This window comes from Schistocerca piceifrons, chromosome 8 (assembly GCF_021461385.2).
Source record: "Schistocerca piceifrons isolate TAMUIC-IGC-003096 chromosome 8, iqSchPice1.1, whole genome shotgun sequence".
Classification (NCBI taxonomy): Eukaryota; Metazoa; Arthropoda; class Insecta; order Orthoptera; family Acrididae; genus Schistocerca; species Schistocerca piceifrons.
This window is the reverse complement of record NC_060145.1, coordinates 434,767,833-434,786,782: the sequence shown is the minus strand read 5'-3', so window position 1 is coordinate 434,786,782 and position 18,950 is coordinate 434,767,833. Positions and strand designations below refer to the sequence as shown.

The 18,950-nt window shown below is 47.0% G+C and overlaps 1 protein-coding gene across 1 annotated transcript in view; it reads right to left on the bottom strand.

Moving 5' to 3' along the window:
• Positions 1-17,617: 17,617 nt before the first annotated feature.
• LOC124711404 (vesicular glutamate transporter 2) overlaps positions 17,618-18,950 on the bottom strand; it is a 230,549-nt gene continuing 229,216 nt past the window's right edge. The window contains exon 11 of the mRNA XM_047241463.1: positions 17,618-18,148. Within this exon, the coding sequence (XP_047097419.1) occupies positions 17,951-18,148 (198 nt within the window). The 3' untranslated portion in view covers positions 17,618-17,950. The remainder of the gene's footprint in view (positions 18,149-18,950) is intronic.

Sequence of the window (18,950 nt, the reverse complement as noted above, 5' to 3'; positions counted from 1 at the left end):
GGCGCCCGTGGGAGGGCCCCTGGTCAAAGTTGGTGGCAACAGGGCAGATGTCACCCAATGAAGTGTAGTACATTATCTCTTGCTGGTGGTCAGCCACCATCAGTTTCTAAGTGTTTGAGGACACAATTTAATGCATGGAACAATGACCCCAAACCGTTCCCCTCCATGACCACACCATGGGAGGAACACCAGGCTAAGAATGGCACTGAATCTTATTTGCCTCGGTACCTACTATGTACAAGAGCTGATGGGGTATAATTTGTGTCCATGAAGTCTCAGTTCTTTGTAGAGCATTTACAGGAGAAGTTTGGAGAGGTGGAGGGATTGTTCAAAATGCGGCCAGGGTCAGTCCACAGCTATAAGGGATATTACAGAAATCATAGCGACTATAATCGAGTGTCAGGTGGAGTTTGCGTCTATGTCCTGAACTCGATATATAGTGAAACTGTGCCCCTTCAAACCCTCTTGAGGTTGTGGCTGTCAGAATAAGGACGATGCAGGAAATAACTGTCTGCAATGTATATCTTCCTCCAGGTGGAGCAGTACCTCTGAATGTATTAGTTGCATTTACTGATCAAGTCCCTAAACCTTTCCTACTTCTAGGAGATTTTAACGCCAAGAACCCCATGGGGGGTAGCACAATGCTTACTGGCCGAATCAGAGACGTCGAAACTTTACTGTCCCACCTCGACCTCTGCATCTTACATACTGGGGCCGCCACACATTTCAGTGTGGCTCATGGTAGTTACCTGGCCATTGATATATCAATTTGCATCCCAGGTCTTCTCCCATCTATCCACTGGAGAGCACATGACAACCTGTGTGGCAGAGACCACTTACCCATTTTCCTGTCACTCCACCGTCGTCATGACCACAGACGCCTACCCAGATGGGCTTTCACCAAGGCAGATTGGGAAGCCTTCACCTCTGCTGTCACCATTGAATCTCCCCCACATGGTGCCATCGATGTTATGGTGGATTAGGTGACTACAACGACCATTTCAGCGTCTGAAAATGCGATTCCTCGATCTTTGTGGTTTCCCTGGCGAAGGTCAGTCCCTTGGTGGTCGCCAGAAGTTTCTGAGGCAAATGAAGAGTGTAGATGAGCTCTGCAGCGACGTAAACGACACCCTTCTCTAGAGCACCTCGTAGCCTTTAAATGGCTCCATGATCATGTTCTCCATCTTATCATTAGATGGATGCGGGAGTGTTGGGACAGATATGTCTTGACCATTGGGTGCCATACGTCACCTTCCATAGTCTGGGCAAAGGTCACACAAGTTTTGGGCACCAGATCCCAACGGGTGTTGCTGGTGATAACATAACTGGCATGTTATCTACCTATGCAAACTCGATTGCCAAACTCTTTGCCGATCACTCTGCTCAGCCTTTCGCACTCTCAAATTTCGGCTGGAAGAGAAAGTCCTCTCGTTCACTGCCAGCCACCCAACGCCCCATTTACGCAGTGGGAGCTTCTCAGTACTCTTGCACATTGCCCCGACACAGCTCCTACGCCAGATCGGATCCACAGTCAGATGCTTAAACATCTCTTATCTGATTACAAGCGACATCTCCTCATCATCCTCAACTCGATCTGGTGCGATGCCGTCTTTCCCTCGCAATTGCGGCAGAATACCATCATACCAGGGCTCAAACCTGGCAAAAATCCGCTTGATGTGGACAGCTGCCGACCGATCAACCTCACCAAAGTTCTTTGTAAGCTGCTACAACATATGGTGTGTTGGCGGTTGGGTTGGGTCCTGAATCCCGTGGTCTACTGGCTCCACGACAGGGCGGTTTCCACCAGGATCGCTCTACCACTGACAATCTTCTGTCCCTAGAGTCCGCCATCCAACAGCCGTTTCCAGACACCAACACCTTTTTCCCATCTCTTTGATTTATGAAAAGCTATGACACCACCTGGCGACATCATATGCCAAGTTATACAAGTGGGGTCTCCAAGGCCCGCTACCGATCTTTATTCGGAATTTCCTGTCGCTTCGTAATTTCCATGTCCAAATTGGTGCCTTGGATAGTTCCCTCCATATCCAGGAGAATGGCGTCCTGCAGGGCCCTGTATTGATTGTATCTCTATTTTTAGTGGCCATTAGCGGCCTAGCAGCAGCTGTAGGGCCGTCCGTCTCACCTTCTCTGTATGCAGACGACTTCTGCATTTCGTATTTCTGCTCCAGTACTGGTGTTGCTGAGCGCTGCTTACAGGGAGCCACACACAAGGCGCAGTTATGGGCTCTGTCCCACGGCTTCGGGTTTTCAGCCGCAAAGTCATTTGTAATGTACTTCTGTCGGCATCGCACATTCCATCCGGAACCAGAACGTTACCTTAATGGCGATCCACTCACTGTAGTGGGGACATATCGATTCTTAGGACTGGTTTTCGATGCCCGATTGACTTTACTTCCTCACCTCCGTCAGCTTAAGCGGAAGTGCTGGCAGCACCTCAATGTCCTCCACTGCGTGAGCAACACCAATTGGGGTGCAGATCGCTCTACGCTGCTGCAGCTTTACAGAGCCCTTGCTCAATCCCGCCTTGACTATGCGAGTCTATCTACGGTTCGGCGGCGCCTTCAGCGCTGCATCTACTCGACCCAGTGCACCACTGTGGCATTCGCCTAGCGACGGGCGCTTTTAGAAGTGTCCGGTGACCAGTGTCCTGCTGGAGGCTGAAGTCCCTCCATTGCGTATCCATCGTGCACAACTCCTCGCCATTTATGTTGCACACGTTGGTACTTCTCCTGAGCATCCAAATTACCATCTCCTTTCCCCACCTGCAGCAGCCCATCTCTCGCATTGGTGGCCCAGGACAGGGTTAATGGTTGCGGTTCGCGTGCGATCCCTTCTGTCTGAACTGGAGTCCTTCCATTTACCACCTCTTCTTCAGTCCCATTCACGTACACCTCCATGGTGTACACCTCAACCGACGCTTCGTCCGGACATTTGCATGGCTCTAAGGACTCCGTTAACCCTGCTGCTCTCTGCTATCACTTCCTCTCGATTCTTGACGTTTTCCAGGGTGCTGAAGTTGTTTACACCAATGGCTCAATGGCTGATGATAATGTTGGCTTTGCCTACCACCACAGAGGCATTCCTGGCCCCCCTGGCTGCAGTGTATTCACTGTAGATCTTCTAGCCATAGCTCGTGCACGTCAGTTCCTGTACTGATGAGTCGTTTCTTCTCCATTCTGATTCCGTTAACAGCGTACAAGCTATCAACCAGTGCTACCCTCGCCGTCCTTTGATAGCTATCATCCAGGAGTCGTTCTCTGCCCTGGAACGGTCCCCTCGTTCAGTGGTGTCTGTGTGGACCCCTGGACACGTCATAACCCAAGGAAATGAACTTGCTGACAGGCTTACCAAACAGGCTACACGGAAACCGCTACTGTAGATCGGCATCGCCGTAACTGACCTACGTTCGTTATTACGCCACATCTTTTTTAGCATTGGGAGACAGAATGTCATAATCTCAGTATGCACAACAATCTGCGAGCAATTAAGGGGACTACAAATGTGTGGAAGTCCTCCATGTGGGCGTCTCACAGGGACTCTGTGGCACTCTGCCAGCTCCGCATTGGCCACACTAGGGCGACCCACGGCTACCTTCTTTGTCATGAAGACGCACCACAGAGTCAGTACGGCACCCAGTTAACAGTGGCTCATATTCTTCTGCTCTGTCCTTCTTTGGCTGACCTGCGACTTCATCTTCGGTTGCCAGACTCGTTTTCATTGATTTTAGCAGTCAACGCCTCATCGTCTTATTTGGTTTTACGTTTTATTTGTGAGTATGGGCTTTATCATTTGATCTAAGTTCTAGCACATGTCCTTTGTCCTCTGTATGCTTCAACCTTGTGCTTTTCGGATGGATGTTTTAATGTGTTGCATAGTGCCTGGGTTCTCCTCTTTATTCTGATGGTCAGCCAGCCATGGTAATCTGCTTTCTAGTTTTAACCTCTTCTACGTGTTTCTTGTCCTATTTTGTCCATTTTAATTTTGTTGCTCTTCTGTCGTTCCTGTGTTTTTTTCCTTTCTTCCAGCTGTTTTCTGTATGTCTCATTTGTTTTACTCCCACCCTTGTGGCATTATTTTAATCAGAATGAGGGACTGATGACCTAGCAGTTAGGTCCTCCCCCCTCTTTTAAACCAAGAGACCAACCTTAGGTTCCACTGACATAACCTCGATGGTCCACACCTCAGCCACAGCTTTGTCTGGACCTTCTGTCACCATGGCGACGTGTGCACACTGACTTTGCGGGACCTTTTTGGAACACGCGTTGGTTGATTGTGGTTGTCTCCTATAGCAAGTTTCCTTTTGCAGTGCCGATGAACTCGACAGTGTCACGTAGCACAATTCAGGTGTTCTCATCGAAGGCTTACCTTAAGTAATAGTGTCAGACAACGGCCCTCAGTTTACATCAAGTGAATTTGTAACATTCTGTGAACGCAATGACATACAGTATCTAACTAGTTCACCGTTCCATCCATAGTCAAACGGCGAAGCGGAACGTTTTGTCAGAACCTTCAAGCAGCAGATGGCCAAACTTTGTTCCGCACACACCAGGGATCAAGCACTGCAACTGTTTCTCGCCTCCTATCGTTCGCACCCACTAGAAGGACCATCACCGGTGGAATTGCTTCACGGCCGCCGCCATTGGACACGATCCACTTGCTCCACCCACCTCAGCATGCGGCGCCGAAGGAAGGCAGCAAGTATCGCTTCGCGCCGCATGGTATTGTGTTTTACAGGGTTTTTAGCGGCAGCAGACGGGAGTGGGGGAGGGGGGCGGGGGGGGGGGGGGGGGGTTTAGATCACCCGTCGACTTGACGCTGCCGGCCGGTGTGGCCGAGAGGTTATAGGCGCTTCAGTCTGGAACCGAGCGGCAGCTACGGTCGCAGGTTCAAATCCTGCCTCGGGCATGGATGTGTGTGATGTCCTTAGGAGGTTAGTTAGGTTTAAGTAGTTCTAAGTTCTAGGGGACTGATGACCTTAGATGTTAAGTCCCATAGTGCTCAGAACCATTTGAACCATTTTTTTGACTTGACGCTTGCATGTATCTTATTTCAGGTCGAGATTGCTTGCAGCGCCGACATCAAAGTCAACTTTGTGTTGTGCACGATGATGTTTCAGTGTCTCTTCGCCCAGATTCATGGATCCAGAGGACAGCGCGGCCCCAGCAGCCATCAGGGGGTTTCCTCACGACACCGCAGGATGGCCGCATGGAGACCGAGCCTTCGCCTCCTCTGCCTGCTCCGCCTCATCTCGTCCTACCGATGGAGCTGGACCCGCCCACACCACAGCAGTCGCCACCTTGTTCATGTGGTTCATGGCATTCAGGAGGTGGACGCGTACCCTCTTGGTCGTTTTCTGGGGGACGTTTCCGCCAGAGCGGAGGTCGGATGGCGTGGTACGACCAGATGATTGATCTCCCCTGCAGCCACAGCTTCCGGTCTCGCGATGCACCCACACTCCTGCTTCCCCCGCCGTTGTCGCACTCCCTACTCGACGACGGTCCGTTGCTTTGGGGGGACAGGGTTGGGGGAACGAATGTTCCGGGGTAACGACAAGCGCCAGCACGAAAATGAAGAACACAAGAGTAGAGAAGGCTGTGAGACGTCAGCAAATAGCCCGCAGACTAGGACCGCACCACGACAGGAGCGCCCTCTACAAGGAGAGAATGTACGCGCCGCTCGTGCCAGCCTCGGCCGCACGTTAGTAGGCAGGCTCTCACAGAACAGTTATTAGTGATCCATATCCATCGCATACATGGACGTTGTATATAGTGAAGGAAACCGATTTTTTTGCATGTCGCCCATCGCTTGCGACACGTTCTTGTAATACAAAGTTAAGTTTTGTCAATCTTCTTTATTGTAGTAAAAACTATTAATGTGATTTGCTTGAATTGTTGTATAGCTACCCGAGACAGCAGCATCCTTTAGGCACCGTATAAGAGACGCATGGGCAGGACGCCACACTTTCGGAGCTGAAGCAAAGGACCTTCCGATACCTTTCAATACTCGTCATATCAGGAAAGCTAAAGATAGCTCGGAGGCAGATGTATGATGATACCAAAATAACTGCAGCAAGCCACGTTAAAGCTTTGTTCACCTTCCCAACAGTCAGCCATGGCACGGCAAGCGATTATAGACAAATGGTTAAACATTTATGTAGCTGTTTGAAGACCTTAGAGTTTCTTAAACCTGATGTCCCATTTCATGTATTGATCCCCTCAGAAGCCAGTTCTGCTATTTTGCGATCCACAGATCGTAATGAGCGAGAGGTTACAATGTCTAACTCCACATTCACTTCATTAACTCAACGGATGAAGTTTTTGGAGACAAAGCATCAGGTCATTGAGTTGTCCAGACATCATCTCATGGGATCCGTAAGAAAATATCAGTAGCTTACATCAAAAGAGACATGAGATGAAAGCTTATCTGGCTAATGCTGAGGCTAAGGAGTCGTGTAAATTTTTCAATGAACTTCACGCTGTCACCAAATGCAAGGGCTTTCAAGCACTAAATGTTGACGAGCGGTGAACATTCGTAACAAAATATAAGCTGCGTTTCTTCTGTATTTGCCATGGTCACTTCTTGAGTAAGTACAAGGTTCCTTCTTTAAGACATCTAATGGAAAGCAGAATATTGCTCCACAAACCAGCTGACTCATCAGGTACATAGACCGGTGAATCAAGAACCCATTCCTTCTATTCCTTAACCCATCAGAGGGCTAAGGGGAGACCTGATGTCAGTTGTAAAGCATTGTTGGCAACAGCTGTTGTTAATATTAAGGATCGCACAGATGGACAGCAGTCTCGGAAGCTGGTGTTAGACAGTGCGAGACAACTGTCTTTTAATAGGACAGCAGATATTCAGGAGCTGAGACAGACAAAACAGCTATTCCCTGTGAATGGCATAAGCAATGAATTTACTGCCTTGGTACCTCCATATACGTATATTGTTGACCTGTGCTCTAGACTTGACGGCTGTCGTATTATAGTCACTTGCGCTATTGTGGATAATGCAATCAGTGACTTACATGTGAGCTAGATCCACCACTTACCGATCCAGTGTTCAATAAGACTTCTAGAGTATATCTGACTTTTGGTGCTGAGATTTTCTTTGAGGTTGTCGGTAAGGAAAAGCTGGAATAACAAAATCATCCAACACTGATTGATATAAAATCTGGCTGGATTTTGTCTAGCAGGATTCCTCCAGCTTCATGGTATATATCTTGTCCTACAATCACTGTATGTTTTGTTAGAAGTGACAACTTGGACACCCAACTGCAGAAGTTTTTGCGCTAGAGCAGTTGTCTACCAAAACCGTGAATAAGCAGGGTAGACTATGTGAGGCACACTTTTAGCGCCACACAGCTTGAGATAAAGCAGGGATATTTGTGGTTCGGTTACCAGTGAAGCCCAACTGTAAGCCCGTAGGTGAATCACGACATCAAGTCGCTTTCAGGGGCCCAGCATTTGTTTGTGTCCCAGGGGTTCCTCAGCTGGGGACTGGTAAGCGCCGCCAGTCCTCTGGCATTGTAAGCTCTGTGCATGCTTCAGTGACCACCATGTTGCGTGGTGGTGGAATGTTGTGTGTCACATGGAATGGGAATCTTGGCTTAACCGCCCAGATCGCAATGATGGAAAAAAAAAGAAACTCAATCTCAAGGTATGCTGAGCACTGATGAGATGCATGGCTGTTGAGGTGGAGCAGTCGTTAGCGGAAACCTCCGGGGAACCTGCCTCACCTCGGTTGTATATGGCCTATTCAGGCATGTGGGACTCCGTCTGAGTGGACCATTATTTCCCCAGCTGCTCGTGGGACCGAGATAGAACCCTCGAAATCTTCTTCTTCTCTTCCCAGCGGAAAGGGTGCACTACCTGGGAGTACTCACACATTCATCAAAAAGATTGAGTGAGGCTAGTACTCAAGATGATCAACTTCTTGTCAGTAAGGGGCTCAAGGAGTCATGAATCACGATGTCTCTGTAGTGATCAAGAGTAAGGAGGAGACGTTTGAAAAGGCGCCCCTCTTCTATATCCATAAAGGCTTAGAATTTTTTTTTTTTTTTTTCTAATGGTTCAGATGGCTCTGAACACTATGGGACTTGACATCTGAGGTCATCAGTCCCCTAGAACTTAGAACTACTTAAACCTAACGACATCACACACATCCATGCCCGAGACAGGATTCGAACCTGCGACCGTAGCAGTCACGCGGTTCCGGACTGAAGTGCCTACAACCGCTCGGCCACTGCGGCCGGCAAAGGCTTAGAAGGGGTTGCTGGTATTCTTAAGTCTATTAAGCGGTTGTAAAATGGTTCCTTGCTGGTCGAGACTGTCCAGGGAAAGCAGGTGGAACTGCTTAAGAGGTCACAGAAACTGGGTGAGTACGACATCATTATTGAGTTGCATAATGGCCTTAACTCCAGCAAAGTTCTGGTAAACCGCCGTGATATCATGGACATAGACGTTGCTGAACTCAAACAAGAATGAGCACCACAGGGTGTCATAGATGTGGAACAAAGGACATGTAAGAACAATGGAATGACTGAGAAGACTGCCACCTTCAATGTGACTTTCAATTCTCCAATGCATCATGACAGGTTTCCTCTGACTTAGGGTTACGCCCTTTGTACCTAACCCTACGCGCTGCTGAATGCCAGCGTTTTGACAATACAACGCTGAGTTTCAGAGGCGAAGTGTTGAAAGGCACCCCATGAAGCTGGAACTGACTGTTCATCTCCAGCAGTCTGCATTAACTGCTCTGGGAGCCACCCACTCTGGAGCCGCTCCTGCACTGTTTTTGCAGAGGAACGCAAAATTCAGGAGATCAAAGTGACCAAGAGGATCCCCTACGCAGAAGCCAAAAAAGGACTATCAGGATATGAAACCCCTGTCTTCGCCACTTCTTATGCTTCCTTGCTGCAGAAACGTGTTACTAAGGTCGACGTTGCGACTCAGACGACGCCCAGTGTACCATTATCCGCCACTAGCACCTGTACTTGTATTTGCATGTACCAAAGCAAAGTGAAAGACGCAGTGATCCATGCAGCTACGATGGAAGAGACCAGTAATGCTTCCACAGTGTGCAGCCCTAAGGCACCACAACAGCAGAGTGCCTCTCAATGCCAGCTTTCTTCAAAGAAAAGTGACTCTCGTCACCACCTTTCCGCCTCATTATTGCTGGGAAAGGGAGCAGAGAAAGGATGCCACCATTTGGGTCGAAAGCTGACATGGGCACCATCAGACATCATTCTGGCATGTCTGACTGATGATGAGGGCATCGTGGATTTTGATGCCTCATCAACAGACCCAGTCAGCCCCACCACCCCACCTCACTCTAAAAGCGCCTCACCACCCTGTCTCAAAGACAGACCAGACCACATTGATTAAATGGCTCCCATACTCCAATGGAATATAAATGGATACAGAATTCATCAGGAGGAATTGAAACTCCTTGTACAGGACTGACCCTCTTCCCTCTGTTTGCAAGAAACACGTTTTAAGCAGATTGACACATCTGTACTTGGAGGCTATCACCTTTACAGAAAAGACGACCTTGCTGATGACAGGTGGGGTTGCAGAGTTCACCAAGGACGCTTTTCACTCCTCACCTATTCCCTTAACAATAACACTACAAGCTGTTGCTGTTTGGATAGTGGCCCAAGTTGACATCACAGTGTGCTCTGTGTACCTTCCACTTCATGAGCCCTCGAACAATGGGGTCCTCACTCAACTTTTACATGGATTACCCCATCCCTTTCTCCTTTTGGGGGACTCAAATGCACGCAGTGCACTGTGGGATTCTAACACCACATGCCCCAATGGTCAGGTACTTGAGGATATGGTAAACACAACAGATCTTATACTGCTGAACATGGGTCAAGCCACACATTTTAGCAGGGACTGATGACCTTAAGAGTTAAGTCCCATAAGATTTCACACACGTTTTCACATTTTTGAACACATTTTAGCACTGCTACAGGTTCGTTTACAGCCATAGACCTCTCCTTCCTCTTGCCTGCTCTTGGACATTGACCTTCATGGTAGTGAGCGTTTGCCTATCTGGATCCACCTGCCTGATGGAACACATCCCGAAAGAAAGCCATAGAGATGGTTGTTCAAAAAGACTAACTGGTTGCTCTACAGGCAGTTAGCTGTTTCCGAGCATTGTGATGACATCCAGGACTCTGTGGATCACATTACAGCTGTGATTTACCACGCTGCTGATGCAACCATCCCAAAGTCTATAGAAACGCCTAGGAGGCGACCTGTCCCTTGGTGGAATAATGAATGTCGTTTAGCAATCAGGCAGAGGAGGGCAGCTACGCCCAGATTCGATAGATGCCCTACCAATGAGAATCTAGGAAACTTTCAAATGCCGCATGCAAAGGCAGGAATTCGGGAGAATAAGCGGAGGTTTTGGCAAAACTTCCTTAACTCCATCAATAGGTCCACATCTGCAAAAAGTATGGCAAGCCATCAGGAGGCTCAACTCTCGACCGCCAAAAGCGTCGGCACGAATACAGGGGTATCTTGTAACATCGACGAGGGACTTGGCCCAGACAATGGCCGAATGATATAAATCCATTATGGCCGACAGAGGATCCCATCTTCCATCGCTATCGGGAGGCACCAACATGGAAGAATACAACCAGCCTTTCTCTTTGTGGGAGCTGGACTCTGCATTGTCAGTTGCTTCTGATACGACCCCTGGAATCGACTTGATAACCTGCAGCACGTTGCAGCAGTTGGACTGACGGTCGAGCCGGCCGCGGTGGCCGTGCGGTTCTAGGTGCTTCAGTCCGGAACCGCGGGACTGCTATGGTCGCAGGTTCGAATCCTGCCTCGGGCATGGATGTGTGTGATGTCCTTAGGTTAGTTAGGTTTAAGTAGTTCTAAGTTCTAGGGGACTGATGACCTAAGATGTTAAGTCCCATAGTGCTCAGAGCCATTTGAACCATTTGAACTGACGGTCGAAGGAGGTCCTTCTTCAGCTCTCCAATAAAATTTGGATGACGGGCGACTTTCCCAACTCGTGGAAAGAATCTATTTTAATCCAAATTTTAAAACCAGGGAAGGATTGGACAGACCCCAGTAGTTATCGTAGTACTAGCCTGACAAGCTGAGTAGGAAAGACACTGGAGTGCATGTTCAACCAGCGTCTAGTGTGGGTTCTTGAAACTGGGTCCCTACTCAGTCGCTCCCAGTGTGGGTTCAGGAGGTATCGCTCCACCCTCGATAACCTGATCTTTCCTTCGTAAGCAACACTTATTCGGTGTTTTCTCCGATTTTGAAAAGACCTACACTACCTGGAGGCATAATATTTTGTCTCAGCTGTATGGGTGGGGATTTCGTGGACGTATACCGACCTTTACGCTGTCCTTTTCTTTCGGACAGATGCAAAGTTGGGAATGTGCTGTCTGAGCGTTTTAAGCAGGAGAATGGGGATCCTCAAGGGAGTGTTTTAAGTGTCACGGCCTTCGCCATTGCAATCAACAGTATTACATCCACAGTGCGAGGTCCAGTACTACGTTCCTTGTTCGTGGACGGCTTCTCCATCTTCTGTGCATCCTCCAGCCTCGCCATGGCTACTCGACAATTGCAACTGCCGATCAGGCGATCATGCACAATTGGTTTTAAATTCTCATTAGAGAAAACAGTTTGTGTTGATTTTAATTGATCCCTATTTCCCTATTTCCCTATTTAATTGATCCCTATTACCCTATTTCTGTTTATGCAGTTTTTAAACTGGGGAGCACCGTTCTCACTTGTAAGGAAAAGGTGAAGTATCTGGGTCTTACCTTTGATGCAAAGTTAACATGGTTGCCACACCATAAGGAACTGAAACTGAGATGTCTCAATGCCTTAAACATCCTTAATGTGTCAGTCATAGGTGTTGTGACTTGGCAAGACAGCCAAGCCACTACGAGGTGAAGCCGAAAGGCACGCGTTTAAGCTCACGCAGGCTGGCGTGAGGTCTGGAACAGGACACGGAAATGAACTAGCAAAAACAGGACGTAGCTGTGGAATACTTAACTTTAATCCATAATTGGTGAACATCGGTCTGACGGTACATGCATCACAAGATAAACAGCAAATGATAATGGCGCCTTGCTAGGTCGTAGCAACTGACGTAGCTGAAGACTATGCTAACTATCGTCTCGGCAAATGAGAGCGTAATTTGTCAGTGAACCATTGCTAGCAAAGTCTGCTGTACAACTGGGGCGAGTGCTAGGAAGTCTCTCTAGACCTGCCGTGTGGCGGCGCTCAGTCTGCAATCACTGACAGTGGCGACACGCGGGTCCGACATATACCAACGGACCGCGGCCGATTTGAAGGCTACCACCTAGCAAGTGTGGTGTCTGGCGGTGACACTACAATAGGTTAATATTTTTTGTGTTATTCTGTCGTGTTCCCAGACGTCGTTCTCAGGGTAGGGCTCCCAGAGCAGTTCTCAGTTTATTACGCGGAACTGTTTGCTACCCTGAGTGCCATGGAGCAGATGAGATGGCGTCGTGACCAAAAATTTCTGATCTGCTCTGATTCTCAAAGTGCCCTTTTCGCTGCTGAATACATGTACCCAGCAGATCTGATGGTGCAACAGGTACAGGACGCTCTCCTTCTCTTGCAAAGGCAAAACAAGGAAATCATTTTTTGCTGGGTTCCAGGGCACATAGGCATCCAGGGAAACGAACTGGCTGATGCAGCTGCTAAGGAGGCTTGCTCCTTTCCTCCTCCTGCCCGCTGTTCAGTCCTTCTGCGGGCTGTCACTCCATTTGTGAGCAGAAAGGAGTGTCAGTGGCTGGAAGTGAGAAATAATAAACTACGTTCCAGTGCGACCATTGATTACCTCCCTCCGCTTGCGACGGTGTGAAGAAGTAGCCCTCATTCGGCTTAGAGTGGGACCTTGTCCATTGACACACGGCTTCCTCTTACGTCGGGAGGAGCCCCCAGTATATCAAAGATGCAGGACGCAACTTTCAGTACGACATGTTTTAACTGAGTGTGTTTTATGTGACAACCTGAGGCTTCAACTGGGCCTCCTACAGGATTTTCCCTCTATTTAACTGCTAACGAGGCGAGTGTTGTTCGTGTCTTAAGATTTTGTGTGGTGTCCGCAATTCAATACTGGGTGTGAGATCTTAATGTGTCCCTTTTTTAACAGCATCTGTACAGGTATTTTATCCATGACTTTATTTAGTTTTTCCGCTCTGTCTCACTGGGATTTTATTACGGTCTTTTTCGAAGCTCACCTCCTTGGGGTTGTTTTACGATTTTTATCTCTCGAAGACTGGAGCATCTTCAGAGTGTGTGTGTGTGTGTGTGTGTGTGTGTGTGTGTGTGTGTGTGTGTGTGTGTGTGCGTTTGTGTGTCACCGAGATCCTGATTTTTAAGGAGCTGGTTTGGTACGTGTTGAAATTTTTATGGATTTCTTATAATCACACTCCACTCAAAAATCGTCTAAACGCTACAAGGATCTCGATGTCGTGCGCCCAACATCATGTCATCGTGTTGATCAGCGCTCTAAGGGTGGAGCAACAAACTGTTTAACAGCTGGCCATGTTGTTTTGGTTCATCAATCTATATTGCACCTTTTTTGTGAATATTAACGGAAATGGAGTGAATAGTTAAATGTAGTTTGGTGTTGAAATTTGAGTTAAATAATGTGTGAATAATGCAAGTGTAGATGTTCGTGGTTGTTGTCAGTAACAATAAAAATACGTGACTTACTCGTCTTCTCAGTGGGACTATTGTTAATGTGATTTTCACCACCCTGATGAAAGTCCTTTATTGTGACACTTCTGACGGCCACAGGGGTAGCACCTCATAAGTGGATCCTTTCTCTGAGAACTGCATTTCCGTTGGCTGACACCTCCAACATCGCTGTAGACATAAGAGGTCAAACGGTTTGGAAAATGACTGTCGGCAGAACAAGTTATATTATCTGGATCCACTGTATGCCAGCGGTTAATGCTGCTGCTGGTCACCAAATATTTGCTGCTTGTACAATAACGCTGATTCATGCTTTGCACTGAAGAGATCAGAGTAAAATACTCGCACACAACATAAAATTTGCTAATAATCATGAACATACGAAATTTATCCAGGATAAATACAGGAAAACTTTATTGACAGTAATTACAGTAAATACATAAATATATTATACAATAAATATTTCGAGTGTGGGAAGTTCACGATATGGAAATTTAACATGTAATAAAAATTTAAACGTATTTAAATTTTAACTCGACATGCAAGGGGCTGTAATACTCAAACGTAAAAAAAATACTCGGAAGAAAAAAAATACATACATTTAGTCACTGCCTGTGGCCCGGCACCGTCGCAGTACTGCTTCATTATGAAGCATCGTGTTCTGCACAAAACTCTACAATAGCCCGAAACACCCACAAGGAAGGCTCTGCGCGTACTTCGAAAACAAATCAGGACAGGACACTACGTGTGGCACTACATAGGGAACCGACTGTACCACTCGACACGTTGAAGTGTCAGTCAGTGTTATTTCAGTCCAACTGTAGCTGTTCCGGAAGTAACGGTAACGGTGGTGCTCTATACACGAAGACTGAAGCGAATGTCACTCTTTGTTTATCAGCGAAACGAATCCAAACTTCATTCACACAATGTCACTGAGTCTTCTGCTATCGCTGTCTGCCTTCGCAAGTTTTAAGTAGATACAACAGTACCAACAGTACGAAATATTATTGCAGTCTGCCTATTTCTCGTTTCCCTTGCTTCACACCTTAACTGACCAGACTCATAATGTTTTGGAATGACGAGTACCTCGTACACCTGACTACAAAGATTGCAAAATCACATTAGTTAAATGGGGAAACAACGACAAATCGAACGTATGTAGGTGGTGCATTCTTTCTTGTGCGTTGCCACCTCTCGAATGGTACTGTTCGTCTGGAAAAACAAAAAGTACTGTAGGAACTTTGCTTATGTTTTTGCCAATTCGCAGTCACCTAGACATACAATTCGTCCTTAACCCTGTTTCACGTCATGCACAACATATGTCGAGTTCAGCATATGTCTAGACAGTTCTTTGTCAAAGTCGTCCACATCGCAGAATGTTTCACGCCCTGCAGAATGAGCGAAAATAAGTGAGGCGTTCTCACATATTGTGGGGGCACGTCTACGTTGGAGCTGCGGTAAAAGAGAAGAGATAAGAGCGGCGGTACTGGCGGAGCGGAGGGAAGCGTAAGCGGCGGCCCTACGGCGCCGCCACGGCTGAGCCACAGTCAGAAGTTGAGCCGCGGAAAGAGCGTCCGTACGTCGGCTTGAGTTTCCTTCGCTGTTGCCGACGAAACGTATCGGAGGTTTTATCGATGAAATACTTCCAGGCCTCCACTGCCCGATCATAAAGACAAAAGAATCGTAATTTTATTCGTTTCCGACCAATTTTGAAAAGAGATGGCTACTTAACTGAAAAGAACATGCAAGTAAAAAAGTTTGTTTTTATAGTCATAAGTGCAATAAGAAGCACTGAATTCCGACAAAGACGACATCTGAAGAGATCGTGAATATTTGCGGCTCATTAATTTAATCTTCCGGGGCAAACTCCGCTGGATGAAACCTTTATTGCCGGCCGTGGTGGCCGTGCGGTTCTAGGCGCTTCAGTCCGGAGCCGCGCTGCTATTACGGTCGCAGGTTCGAATCCTGCCTCGGGCATGGATGTGTGTTATGTCCTTAGGTTAGTTAGGTTTAAGTAGTTCTAAGTTCTAGGGGACTGATGACCACAGCAGTTGAGTCCCATAGTGCTCAGAGCCATTTGAACCATTTTTTTGAAACCTTTATTGATTGTCAATTTTTGTTCACGGTAAGATAATGTTCAGTTTATTCTCTAACATTTATTAAATTGTACAATAAGCAAATACATGCAACAACATATTCGGGTACTTCTACCTGATTTTATAGTTTTGTGGCTAATATTCTCTGGCTAATATCTCCGTACAGAACACCTTATATAAAAGGCAAATTCAGCAGTTCTGCGTGATCGTGATAACTAAATGTTTAAATATTCTTTCTCGGCATCTGGCTGACGTCGTCCGTTAGTTACAGTAATATTTATGAATTCATAATTAGCACCAGTCTTTGTAACAGATTAGGACATCGTCTCTGTAGTTTTTGAATAAAGAGCCAGATTGGGCAGTGCAAATAATTTGAATACAGTTCCTAAGTTGTTTGAATAATCTATAAACATCATTTTTCTGAAATCATCGACAAACTGTAAATTCCAGTTTAGACTACATTACCATAAACTGTAGTTAGCTCTCATGATTTTCGCAGCAGTTACGACTCCAGTATGAAAAGAAAAGGCAAAACAGATAAATGGATGAGCAGTAGGCAAATCTATGCAAAAGTCGAATTTCAGCAACACAGGTATTTTTTTTTAATTATTATGTATTTATGTTTATGCAATGTGGTTTCCTAGAATAAAGTATTGTTAATCGCACATCGTTTAAGCCTAATTTTTCTAACTTCAGTGCAAAATAAACGAAAAAGCTTACGTGATGAATTATGAATATCTCGTCTCCGTTCCTAAACCCAGAATAAATACAGGATATTTGTAAATTGGTTATACAAAAGTAACCTTTAATTTAAAGTAAATAACTTGGAGATATGTTTGATACAGCACTTAATGTAGTGTATCTTCAAGTTTTATTCCCGTCTAACACTGTTAGTTTCCGATGTTTCCACTAGGTAATACACTTTAATGAGTCATTTCAACAGTCATCACGGAGTCGTATTACAGTGCAGGACGTGCGCACTGTTGTTTACGGTTTAATGAATCCAAATCCGCTACTGCAGTTCAGTTGAGGACTAAATGTTGCAAGTCACCACCTCAAAGGCAAACTGTCATTAATTGTCCGACAGTTTCACCGAATCTGGATGTGTATCACATAGGACGCTGGGTAAGGTTCGACCAGGAGTTTCTGACGCAGCAGTTGAACAGGTTCGTATCTGGGCGTGCTTGAATATTATCTAATTCCTCAATAACAATAAAATATGGACAAAGAATTTATTTTTGGGCAAGATGGCGCGCCACCACATTATCAAATGTTCAAATGTGCGTGAAATCTTATGGGACTTAACTGCTAAGGTCATCAGTCCCTAAGCTTACACACTACTTAACCTAAATTATCCTAATGACTCACACACACACCCATGCCCGAGGGAGGACTCAAACCTCCGCCAGGACCAGCCGCACAGTCCATGAATGCAACGCCCTAGACCGCTCGGCTAATTCCGCACGGCACCACATTATCATCGTGAAGTTGTCACGTAACTCCGTGTGAATGAGCCGACTGTGGTTGGACGTGGTGGAGCAATATCCTAGCCAACACGATCATCTGATTCAACCCCAATAACTTCTGTGTATGGGCTTACGCTAAAGACAGAGCGTTTGTTCCTCCGCTTCCGAGAAAAGTCTACGAGCTGCTACAGCGGATAACACGAGCAACTGCTGGCATAAATCAAGACTTGTTTCACAGAACTTCACAGGAATTTGATTACAGGTGGGACATTTGTCGTGTAACGAAAGGTGCCACACTAACATTTGTAAATAATACTTGAAGATATACTGTATTGACTGCTGTATTTAGTTTTTTGACAACTGATAGCTACTTTTGTACAACTAATTTATTAGTACCCTGTACACTGTTGACGCTCTGTCCGTCTTTGATGCCGAAGCTCCGTCGTGGAGCTGAGATCCGTGCTTCGCTTCGCTCGCTGCCCTCCTCGACGCTGTTCTAATCTATCACAGCTCCAACGCAAACGTACCCTTCGTCACGAGGGCCGCAAAGTGCCGGGCGTTAGTTTGGTATCGTAATACTGGAGACAGCTGGCAGCGAGCTGGGACTGGGGCCGGCTGCTGCCCGCTGCGTGGTGTGTGCGGCGTGCCGCTGCGGCTGTCAGAGGGCCTCGTTGAGCTCGAGGGCCGGGTTGACGTGGCCGCCCTTGGCGTCATCCTTGGGCCTCTCCTCGTCTTGGGCCGGCGGCTCCAGCGCCCACGGCTGGCGCTCGCCGGACGCGAACAGCCCGTAGAAGATGGCGCCCGTGAGGTAGATCGCGCTCGCGATGTAGAACACGTACTTCCAGCGCTCCACACTCTGCCAACAGCGCACACAAAGTGCTTCACAGCGCGCCGTGTAGGCAGTGGGTAGCAGTACGATTTAGGGCGGCAAAACGACTGAGGTCAAAAGCAACCAAACCATAAGTTAAACAGGATCTGTGTCTGAGCAAAGCTCTTCGTGGTTCTATAAGGTAGGTAAAACATAGGAGGCAAAACGGAATTAGTTGGTGAGTAAAACAACAGTAGTCAAAATAAATGTTGCGTGTTGCTCTATTGTCAGTATTGGACATAATTGGAAACAAAACTGAGTTTCTCTGTAGCCAACATTGAGCTACTGTTAAGATATTTACGATAGTTCTCATTTTTTTTTTTTTTTTTTACTCTTTCTCAGTTGCACGTTTTTAATTAGATAACATGTTTCGATCATCTTCAGATCTTAGCAGCTGCATAATCGTGTTGAGAGATTCACTAACTAGCATGGGATTTTCACTCTGCAGCGCAGTGTGCGCTGATATGAAACTTCCTGGCAGATTAAAACTGTGTGCCGGACCGAGACTCGAACTCGGGACCTTTGCCTTTTGCGGGAAAGTGCTCTACCAACTGAGCTACCCAAGCACGACTCACGCCCCGTCCTCACAGCTTTACTTCCACCAGTGCCTCGTCTCCTGCCATCCAAATTTCACAGAAGCTCTCCTGCACACAGCATATCAGCGCACACTCCGCTGCAGAGTGAAAATCTCATTCTGGAAACATCCCCCAGGCTGTGGCTAAGCCATGTCTCCGCAATATCCTTTCTTCCAGGAGCGCTAGTTCTGCAAGGTTCGCAGGAGAGCTTCTGT